Source organism: Pinus tabuliformis, chromosome 2_1 (assembly GCF_031772625.1).
Source record: "Pinus tabuliformis cultivar Carrire ecotype Pingquan chromosome 2_1, CPIR1, whole genome shotgun sequence".
Taxonomy (NCBI): domain Eukaryota; kingdom Viridiplantae; phylum Streptophyta; class Pinopsida; order Pinales; family Pinaceae; genus Pinus; species Pinus tabuliformis.
Genome location: NC_142299.1, coordinates 606262723 through 606274879, shown reverse-complemented (window position 1 = coordinate 606274879; position 12157 = coordinate 606262723). Strand labels below are relative to the sequence as shown.

General features: G+C 32.3%; 1 protein-coding gene across 1 annotated transcript; it reads left to right on the top strand.

The window, feature by feature from the left end:
* The first annotated feature begins 8154 nt into the window (after positions 1-8154).
* Positions 8155-9167, top strand: LOC149201952 (abscisic stress-ripening protein 3-like). The gene is made up of 2 exons (XM_089399867.1): positions 8155-8593; positions 8816-9167. The coding sequence occupies exons 1-2, from the start codon at positions 8390-8392 to the stop codon at positions 8999-9001; spliced, it is 390 nt and encodes a 129-aa protein (XP_089255993.1). The 5' UTR covers positions 8155-8389; the 3' UTR covers positions 9002-9167.
* Positions 9168-12157: the final 2990 nt, after the last annotated feature.

The following is a 12157-nucleotide window of genomic DNA, read 5'->3' as shown; positions in this document are numbered from 1 at the left end:
GCGATGGAAGTTACATTCTCTACAACGATAGATTTAAACAATGTGTCTACAACACAGATGATTGTAAACTATGTACTACATATGAAAATGAAGTTTAGTTGTGGGGTACCCACAACTTGGTTAGTAAATGTATTAAATATTAAGATCCCAACTCCTAGAAACTATTACAAGAAGCGATGATTAATCGTTGGGAATTCACGCCCAACACGATCATTGAAAATGTTTTGGTCAAATCATGATCAAATCGTTGAAAATTGGGGTTTTAGCTAAATTCGTATATGGTAGCATATAAATTTTTGATAGTGAGAATGTATTTAGACCTAGAAGGAGCCTTGGGATATCAATTAGAATGAGATTCTCAACAAAATATATTCTTGTAGTTTGTGGTTGAAATAACTTAACGAAACTTGGAGGAAGTGCAAATGTGATGGAAAGATTCATTCCTGCAATACAATGGTGTTCAATAATTATTGTTTAATTTTTGTGATGGTTATGCACATATAGTTACAAAGAGATACACCAAGTAGAAAGAAAGGACTACTTCATGGTAAAAGTTTATGGATTGACTTACTATTGGTTAATCCTATATAATGCCGTTGTTTGACAAGATTACAGTTTAGATTTTGGAGAATGATGTTTATGAATCTCAATATATTCTAGTTGCAAATGAGTGTTGAGAATATTTGAATGAGGAAATCAGGAAATTGGTGTAAGGATTAGCACAAAGAGAAGGATTTGAGGATCCAAATAGAAATGTGTTTTCCATTCATAATTATAGGAAATTTAATTTCCTCTAACCACAAATTGAGGAAATATTTTTTGGAGCAGGGATTGCTGGTAGCATTAGTAGCTTATTGACATCTTGAGTGCATCAAAAAAGCAAGTGAAAAGAGAGATGAAAGTAGAAGGAAAATGGATATTTTGGGAAAGTATAATTACTCGAAGACTTCACGTAACTATGAGAAATTAAGGAATTACAATTAGATTTACATTCTAAGAGAAAAATGTAAATAAAAATGTAGAGTAACAAGGAAAAACTAGCATGAATTTTTTAAATGTAGCCCAAACAGTGGAATATCAAATCTGAAACTGATAATTGCAGCACTTGGTCTACTTTCAAGGGCATAAAAATCAAATTTATATATGCACACAATGTAGTAGAAGTTGTGAATATGTTTACATAAGATGGCAGAAAAAATTTGAAAACACCTTCACCAGTATATACAAGAATACAGGCCATAGCATCAACATGAAACAAAAAAGGAAAATTAAATGTGCATAAGGAAAAAAATGATAGTATGTATCACTAATTAGAATCATACTATGGATCCTTTATAACAACATCCATATGACCAATGTGATTCAAACACTAAAGCATCGACAAATATGACCTCAATGTTCATAAATTTATCACTTGGGTGCATGTTGACCAAATGAATGCTATCGATGTTCATCAAGAATGGCTTGACTCTAAAGATAAAATAGGGCATATATACACAATTACAATATTGTATGTCAATGATGTATCAATTTTCGTTGACCAACCTCAAAGTATAATTAACAATACCTTCATTAAAATTCTTTTTGCATTGTACTGGAACTTATCAATGAAATCCTAGAGAGAAAAAAAACACATGCAACTTATTTTATTCCTTAGGTAAGTATATCAGTATAAAATTAAATATCACAACATGGTAGGAAAATTATCAATTCTAAAACGTTGCTAGGGAGAAAATAGTTTCAATACATTCATCAGATTTTACCTACTTAACATATAGAAAAATAAAAATAAATCTGCATATAATCCTTTGTGTGTTCATTTGACTCAAAAGATTTTTGTTGATTGAGGAGTTGTTCATCTCAAGTTCTCTCAAAAGTATCATAGTCACCCTTGTAACTAATTATCTTTTTCTCATGTCAATCCAAAATATATGTAAGCACATGCACCACATAAGAAGCTAAAGAAAGTAGTTATAGAAAAGAGAAATAAATGGAACATTTGATGTGTGAAAAATATATGCAAACTTCTTATTTGTGCAAGGATCCATTTACTCAATAGATCACAAAATAAATATATATACCTTCAACTTTTTGAAGGCTTAAAAAGTTGAATGCATTTAAATACCATGTTTAAGGATTCTCTAGCAGGTGACAAAATAGTAAATGTTTTTGGCCATTTCAAAAGATATGAATCCATCCATACAACTGCATGAAGATCAAGGTGACAACAGACACATATCATTCATATGAAAGAAAATATTGAGTTATTGTCGGTTATTCAAATAGGGTTCCCAATGGAAAGTAGTAATAGCTCATTACAATGGGTTCATCAGTGAAATCAAGTCATTTGTAGAGCACATGCAAGATAAATCCTTACATGCCATCCTCTAATAGGGCCTTTTTTGTTTTTAGTTGCATATTTAGAGTGAAACTAAGTTCATGAAAATTTCAGCATCAGTAAGCAATAGATGTGACTAGGACATTGAAAAATCAAAATGGAATCCCCTTGCAACAAAAAAAACCCACATATTAAACTAATGTGATAAAAGTACATCACAAACATATCAAATAAAAAAAACACAAAAAAAAAGTAATCATTACCACAAACTTTTAGGCACAACACTAACAGGAAAAAACATATATGAACCAGCCACCCCATAATTCGGTTAGCATGCCAAGAGTATAATTTATCCATGTTCATTAGTCCAAAATTTCTCCATATACAAGAATCTATCAATAAAATTCCAATAACTCTTGGTATCATATCTAGCAATGGCTTTCAGGTATCTCTTGCTCTTCATTTTCCTTGGTCCTTGTCAGAATTTTACAAAACCATGTTCTAATTTTTATAGCTCAATTTAAATGGGAATCAAGGTTTCTCTCCAACTTGTAATTAAGAACCGACATGAAATTCATGGTCAACTTTCTAAAGAAATAGAAAATCTAAAAAATAACAAACTTTATTGACCTTCTAATTCCCTTATGTAATAAAATGTGGCACTTTCACTATGTTCAGGGAACTTATCTTCAACGTAATATAAGAAATATTTAACTTCAAATTAAATCTCCACCCACCTATTGCTTCCTATAGAAACTATTCATCAAATACTTTCTTCAACATTATTTCATCTGTATCTTTCACATTATTTAAAGAATGACATCGACGGTATGTCATGTACAACTAGAAGTGACCTTTTAATAGTGAATTCAATCATACCCATGAGGGTTCACCAAGGTATTTGTATTGAAACACAGGGGCATAAATAGCATTATTTTCATGGAAATCAGATAAATATTGCAAATAAAAAAAAAAAAATTCATGTACATTACTTTGTATGTTGACATGCAAGTTACACATATGTTTTGAGAGGCTTATACTAAGTTCCCCCCCACCCATACTACCTAGAGATCATCACGGTGTTTTAATCAAGTTAACATGGAACACATGAATGGTAGGGGAGACTTTCAAGGGAAAATTTTAGTATCCTTTGAAAAGAAAATGTCCATTTTACAAAACAAGAAGGAAGACTCTCAACACTGAGACTTTTAATATCCTTACCAAATCATTCTTTTATAGTTAATTTCCTTGACATGAATGCATTAAGATTTGTTGTATATTCTAAGCAATAATTTTATGCATTCACTATTTGTATCAATTCTAGCTTATGAATATAACAAAAATCATTGATTTGTCTTGAATGGAATATTCTCAAGTATGGCATGCACCTTTAAAGTGTCATTTTACCATAGAATTGTGAATTTGAACTTGTTTCCAAGCTGTCTAGGACATATAGCCTAATTATATATTGATTCAAAACAAATTAGCCTCTTATGTATGACCATATATAGCAGTTCATATAGACATGACATCATTTCTTCATCATCTTTTTCATCTCGTCAGGCCCAATTCTTATAAAATCCTCTAGGAAAGATTCTACTACCAACATCATTGTAAGAAATACAAATATAGATCACACTTATTACCAATAGTATGTTTATGCTTATATCATTGTATGGCTCTCAAAATGGTACACAAAGTCGAAGCTCACATTCTTCCTTGCTATATGTGAAAGAGCCACACAAGGTCGTATTCACGAAGGTGGGCTAGTTTTGAAGGAGGCCACTTGAAGGTTATATGTTGTTTGATCTTCGTGCAACCAAAGAAGGAATTACAAAGAGTGGAAGTTTAAGAGATTAAAAAGGTATAATTTTGATAGTTAAACATTGTTTCATCTGTGCCCAAGCAAAAAATGAACTATAGAAAGGGGAAGTACAAGATATTAGAAAATGTATGCAGTTCATTCCTAACAACCAACTTTTCAAAATATGCAAGATAATTTTTACAAATTATTTCCAAGTGGTTGTGGAAAAATTAAAGACAGAGGTCATGCAAAAGCAACTGAAATATGCTCGGTTTTCGTTCCCAAAATTCCAATGAAACCTTGGTTAACTCGTGAGCTCCACTATCCCCAATTCTCACTATGGTGTGCATGACCAAAATGACATTTCAAAAAGGAATGAGGCCTCTTTCATTTCAAGCAAATATAACACCACAAAGAATTCTAAGGGAAAGAATGTAGAGGTGAATATTCATAGAAAATACCCAACTTAATGAGCTCTAGATCTGTCTAATTAATATGCAATGTATGTTGATCACGATATAAAAGAGCCATTTCAGGCTTCTAAAATAAACCAAAAACATAGAGATGGGTGCCCATAAAGGGAAATTTCTATCAATGTCATCTCCTAGGGTTTTAGCATAGAAAAAAAATTGAGAAGATTCAAGCAAGATGTAGAATTAAGAAATGAAACCCCAATTTTAGTTCAGGTTCCATACCTCAACATGCAACGAATAGTCATAATTTGAGTTCTAGCCATACTGAAAAAACATTAACCCTTTTTGTGGTTGTTAAAAATCACGCAGACGTTGGATAGAGCAAGGGCTACAGGGACCCTTAATTTTGCAACAAAATATCCTATGAACCTAGCTCCATTTTGCAACAACATCTCCCACGAACCTAGCTCGGATTGGGAAGACCGAACCTAGATCAGGTTAGGAATACCAAACATAGATTAGGAAGACTAAACAATGACTGAGAAATGGCAATCATTTGAACTAATCTCTTTTCTACTCGATGGCTAAGGAATCTTCTCTATATCGGATTTTGTAGGTCGCCTTGTCTATGTCTAACTAAAGATAAGAATTGAATGGATTTGACCATGAGGACCCATCAATGTCTCCCCACAAGGACAATTATGGTCCTCTGCTCCTTATAATACTTTTCTTCCCCACAAGAGCCCTTGTGCTTCTCTGCTCCTTACAATATTTTTCCTTGCAAGGGATCTTGTGCTCCTCTGCTCCTCATAATATTTTTCCCAATACTAAAAAGTTCCACGATTCATTGGGTTCCCACATACATCTATAACACTATAAAAAAACAATATGAGTCCATACTTTCCATCTTGCTGACACTTTCTCACCACTACTCACTTTGTTTGAACTACCTTCCAATACAACACAAGCTCAAGAAGCACATTCGTCTACGTCTAATGCTCAATTTCTTCTAATAGAAATGCCAATCTAGGTAATGCTACTCACTTGTTTCAAGCAAATGGGTCCCAAACATTCAAAATTCTGACCTTCAAAAGTCGGATATGCGGAGAATTGTAGGCACAATAGAGTGCACAAGCTCCTCCCTATAAGAACCCCTCAATCTCTTCTCAATGTAGTTATCTCAATGATTATATAGACTCTTGAAATTCCTCTCACTTTGATGGCAATGGATGACCTAAACTTGACACGAGTCAATAGGCGCACCAAAAAATTCGAAGGCTTTTCATTTGAGTGTGCATTGAATAACCAAGGGTTTATCAAGGCTTGAATAATGGGGCTTGATAGGGGTAACTTTTCACTAATTTCTCAGTTAAGCCACATGATAGGTCACAAAAAATCATATTGTCTTACTCCTGCAAATTCTACTAAATATAACTCAATGTTATTCAACAAACATGCAACTCTCAGCCTCTCATGGATGCAATGAGCCCAAGTGCACATTTTTATTATTTGGATGTGAAGGAAATCAGTTTCAAGTGTCGGATCCTGCCAATACATCCCCGTGTGTTTCAAGTTAGAGATGGATCAGGGGGCATTGTAATTGATAGTGGCACTACTAGTGTTTTCCTTGCAAGTTTTATCTACCAAGCTCTGATGCTCTTTAACCTCGTTTCTGCCTTATCTCTTACCAGTCACGTAATTGATAGTGGCACTACTAGTGTTGTCCTTGCAAGTTGCATCTACCAAGCTCTGATGCTCTTTAACCTCGTTTGTGCCTTATCTCTTGCGAGTCACGTCTACCTCGTTCTCATACTCTCTAACATCGCTCTCATGCTCTTTAACCTCGTCTCTTCTTTATTTGCTTTATGTCCCTTTCTGCGCAGTTTATGATATTTTTTCATAATTTTAAGATGAAATGATAGTTTCGTCTTAAACAAATGTCTTAAATACCCCTTTATAATATTTTTTCCCACCAATAAGTAATAATTTAATATATTGAGACAATGATAATTTTAAAATGTTTTAAAAACCCTTTTTGTGTAGTAGTAATTTAATATATTAAAACAATGATAATTTTAAAATGTCTTAAGTACTCTTTTTGTGTAGTAGTGAGTGGATACAAAAAGAAATTTACTTTGGAAATGAATATTTTGTTTAACTTATTTTTTATGTATAGTCATGAGGAGAATTCATTCGGCATGCATTCCCTTGTCTATAAAATCTAGAAGCAGACGTGGATGATAGGAAAAGTGAAGGTTTTCTCTATTTGATCTTATTAATTTTCCCACCCAATTAAGTTTAAAAATAATTATTAATTAAAATGGACTAAAAAATCATTTAAAATTGTTAAATCAACCATAATGATTTTTAACACATAATAATAATAATAACTTATGATATTTAAGTTATAATATTACATGTAGTTAAATACATTGAAATGCCCATGAATATAGATTTTAATCCAAAATAATTGAGCAAAGTCACCATGTGGAATTTGTTGATTTGTATTCGTAGGAAATTAAGACATTTTGCCGAAGATAAAGGGTAAACGAACTATCGCACTGTTATTGGTAAACGAACAAAATTACACTAGCGACGTAAAAGAAGACAAAAATGATTTTAACAAATGTACGAAATGTTTCATATTTTCTATTAAGGAAAATTGGAATAAATTTATTATTTTATATATTCAAAATATGATTGTTTTTTTCGAAATATACTTAGTATATAATGTATGTTTTAACATATAACCGCATTAAAAACCAGTATGCCGTATATATACCATTTTCCACCCGAAGAAGGAAGTATTTACATTAATTAAATATTTTAAAATATTAATAATAATATGGAAAAAAATACTTACTTCAAACCATTATATATATATATATATATATATATATATATATATATATATATATATTTTAAATTAGAAATTGGTAATATATATTTTGAAAGAAAATATAGAAGTTAAATTATATAAAATTATTATTAATAAAACGTTTTTACGAAAGAAATAAAAAATTATTTATTTGTACTGAGTAGAGTATTAATATAATTATTATTTAAATTATGTTTAAAATTTTAAATATATATAATTTATTATTGTCAAAATTTAAATTTTAAAGCTTACACGTGTGTGAGACGTGTTTGTGAAATGTCTGTGTGACTTATCTCTGAATTCGATGTTCCACGACATGAAGAACGGCATAGTTTTAATTTACTCATAAAGAATTTGAAAGACCCGCGTCTAGCAGTGGATGAGGATGAACCCCCGTTTAAAAAGCGCGTCTATTCGAAAAACAACACTCATCCTGTGACCTTCCTGTGCGCCTTCTTCTGTAGCTCTCCACACCTGCACCCACGCTTTCAATAATCACGCGTTTCGGTTGACCAATTATTAATTCACACTCAACATATCCCATCAACGTCCGCTGCATTGTGCTCGACTTCTTCCTCTGCTTTGACCACCCAGAACATTCTGGTGGCTGTGGGCTATTGACTTCCGCGCTTTCTACGCGTTATTCTTTGCTTAATAGCGAAGGTTCTTATCCAACACCCGCTATATATAACAATCAATCACTATGTTCCTTCCCCATCTCATCTCATCGGCCAGCGTTTACGTTTAAAGTATTGCGACTGTGTACAAACCATTCTCTGCATTTTCGTTGATTGTGATCGAATTCAGTTCTGTTTCTACGCGTTATTCTTTGCCTGTGTTCCTTCCCCTCTTATCTCATTTGCGAAGCGTTAAACTATTGCAACTGTGTAGAAACCATTCTGTGCATTTTCTTGGACTGTGATCAAATTCAGTTGTGTTTCTAATCATTCGAAAAGATGGGTCACAAGAATCATGAGCACCACCATCATAAGGAAATGGAAACCAAGAACGTCGCTTCCGGGATTCCTTACTCTGGCACAGCGAGTACGTATAAGTTGAATGAATCAGAATACGAGAGGGCAAGGAAAGACGAGAAGCATCATAAGCGTATGGGACATTTGGGGGAAATGGGAGCAGCGGCTGCCGGAGCGTTTGCAATGGTACTGCATATATCCTTTACTCATTAATTCTAAATTTTCATATCCAAATGTCGAGTAAAGTATATTTAGGTCCTCCACGGTGTTAATTGTATCTAGTCAGATATATATATATATATCCCATAAACTAGAATACGCCCAAAACCAGAATCGTTTATCGTTTCAATGATTTTTATAACGTAAGAAAGTGAGTCTGTATATTAATGTAATTTGACATGTGTGCAGCATGAGAAGCACCAAGTAAAGAAGGATCCCGAACACGCAGAGAGACATAAGATGCAAGAAAAGATTGCGGCCACAGTTGCAGTTGGAGCAGGGGGATATGCCGTCCATGAACATCACAAGAGGGAGGAGTCGAAGAAGCGAGCAAAAGAAGCTCATGGAAAAAAACATCACCACCATCTCTTTTAGCACATCATGTATTCGTTTAAAATAATAAATGTGTTCATGTCAGTCAGATAATTTGTTCATTTGTTGGATGGTTCGTCCGCTAATCCAAATAAACATTGTATGGCGAATATTATATTGTTATGAAAGTAGAATGTCTGGAGCTTCTGATTCAGCGCCATTTCTATTATTTTCAGAGTTCGTTTTTTTCGCTTTGGTCCTTTCTTTCCGGGCAACAATTTCGCATATTAATACACCCCGCCTAAATATTTACTTGGTAGCCTATTTTCGCAACTTACAAATTCCAGTGTGAGATTTGATTAAGAGTGACAGCAAAAACAAAGTTAACCAATAAAATTGCGTACCAGCACATTTTTGTATTAGTATTTTGAAAGAAGGTTTCACGTCTCAAAAATAATTATGTTATTTTTGTATTATTTATAAAGTATAATATTAAATTAAAATCTATTTATATATCGTATTTTGATGCATATCATCATTTTAATGTTTACCGGTCATTTAATACGATTAGTGTAGTAAATTTACGGTGAGCTTAAGTCGATTGTAGATTCCTGGAATATTCCGAGATCAAAAAATTGACTGCGCCCATTTCTCCCAGAATATTCCGAAAATCTGCAATGCATTTAAGAATAGCTGTAAATTTATAATAGCCCATATATTTATACCGGCATCTATATTGCGAACCAACCTATGACATCTCTATTAAGAACTAACCTATATTTGAATATTAGCACGTCAGTATACTAACTAGTTAACTACCCATTTTTTTTAATAAACATCATGCTAACATCTCTTAACTCTAATATGATAGAGAAGTTTGACTATGCCTAACATATTTATATTATTGTAAATTATTGTAAATTTAATTCATAGAAGGATGGATTTCTCAATCAAAAAAATAGTATGAACAGTATGGTATTACAATTTATTATCTTGTTATTTCTATAAATTAGGTTAGATAGTAATTATATTACTCATTTAATATGATGTATATCTCATTTGCTATGTTGGGTAAGGTTTACGGTTTAGAATGGATTGAATCAAATGATTTTTTTTAATAAAAATAAATAATAATTTGTTAAATAAACTAAATCTTTCTATATATGATTGTATTTAAGTTGTTAATAATATATATAATTAAAAGTAAAGTAAGAATATTTGTATTTAGGTTGTTAATAGTATATATAATAAAAAAGTAAAGTAAGAATATTTATTTAGATGAAGAGTTGATCTAAATAGTATCTTATAAATCACCTTCTTTATGGTTTTTTTAGCTAAGATCATTACTCTTTCAATTAATTCATTTATATGTTTTTGTATTTCATTAATGCACAAAATGATTTCATGTTAGCTTACCACATACTCTACTAAAACTTTTCCCATTCATCTACTAATAAATGTCTGAACTCAAGGTTTGCAAGTTTCTTACCTAAGGTCATTACTCTTTCAATTAATTCATTTATATGTTTTTGTATTTCATCAATGCACAAAATGATTTCATGTTGGCTTTCCACATATTCTACTAAAACTTTTCCCATTCATCTACTAATAAATGTCCACACTATGCAAGTATCTTGATCTTCTAGTATGCAACCATCTTCCAACCTCCTCTTCTACATCAACATCGATAATATGTCATCACTCAATTCTCGCTTCTCCTTTTACATTTGAAATTTCCTTGTAGATATGAGGAGGGGTAGACCACACATATAAGATTATTGTTGACATCTCAACCAAGGGAGCATGAACAAGAGATGAAATGGAATGCACTCTATAGGTTTTGATACTATAAAATTAATTTCTACAAACTGGTTCTTAAGTAAAATAAAAAATATGTAATAAAAATCACACACATTAACATAGATTTTATCATATATATCTAAATCAGGAAAACCATATATATATATATATATATATATATATATATATATATATATGAACAATGTTACAATACAATATATATCACGAGGAACCATGAATAATTGAGACATTTACCCTATATTAGAATATAACTATAGTTCCTTAACTAAAACTATAAAGCCATGGGAAAAGTCATCATGTACCACAAAAGTACTTTTAGGAAAAGCTATGTGGTGACAACCACCAAAAGTGAATGCAAAAAACAACTCAAATTTTACAACCACCCCAATAGGGGGACCTACCACCCCCCCACTGAGTTGTGATAGTTATGCAAAGAATAAAACCCATATTCAACCCAACATTCTCAGACTTGTTGTTTTATTTGCATGCAATGGGTCATAGGATTGCATGATAAACAATCTAGGGCATTAATTCCCTTTATTTCTCTACACCGAAAGAACTTCTTAGTGCTGAAAATTGTGTTATTAAATCTACAACATTCTCCAAAGTTTATAATTCTTCTAGTAGCACCTTCTTGTCTTCAATCATAACTCTCATGAAGGATATTGAACATCAATATGTTTTTTCTTTGAATGATAAGTTGATTTATTCACTATAGTTTTTTATACCAACCCAATACCTTAACACAATCTCTATAACCATATTGCTTCCTTTCTTGCATGAGTGGCTACCATGCATTCAGATTTTGTAGATGAGAGTGCCATTACAGATTGCCTTTTTCTCATCCAACATGTATATCCAACACTCTACCTAATTTTGGTGTTCCTTAGTAGCACAATCTGTAGTTAGTTGTGCCAAGTAAATACTTGAAAAACCTCTTTACTTATATCCAATTCTCCTTCCCTAGTTTTGACATAGACCTCCTCAATACTCCCACTACATATGCAATGTCTAGTCTAATGCATACCATTACAAGTGTCAAGCTTTAGAATAAATAATATATATTTCTCTTCATCTCTGGTTTTAGAACATGTAACCACTACACCTATAAAAATAAGTGTTTTACTAGTTTATATTCTTACTTATTAAACCAATATAATATTGCCTCTACATATTTCCTCTACCTCTACTTGACCAAAATTTCTTGTTTTCCTAATTTCTTTTAGTTTACATACCAAGGCAAAATTTGTACCACCAAGGTCGGTCATTTCAAAATAAAGAAGACTACTAAAACAGTCCACTACACGAAACCGATTCCAGTGAAGAACTCTCGCACCGTCCCTTAGAAATCGATGGGCCTACGCTTAATTCTACCTTCTCCACGCGGCAAAACACCTT

Coding starts and splice junctions, on each gene's coding strand:
- LOC149201952 (XM_089399867.1), top strand. CDS start 8,390: ATGGGTCACAAGAATCATGAGCACCACCATCATAAGGAAATGGAAACC. Junction 8,594..8,815: donor CTGCCGGAGCGTTTGCAATG/GTACTGCATATA, acceptor ACATGTGTGCAG/CATGAGAAGCACCAAGTAAA.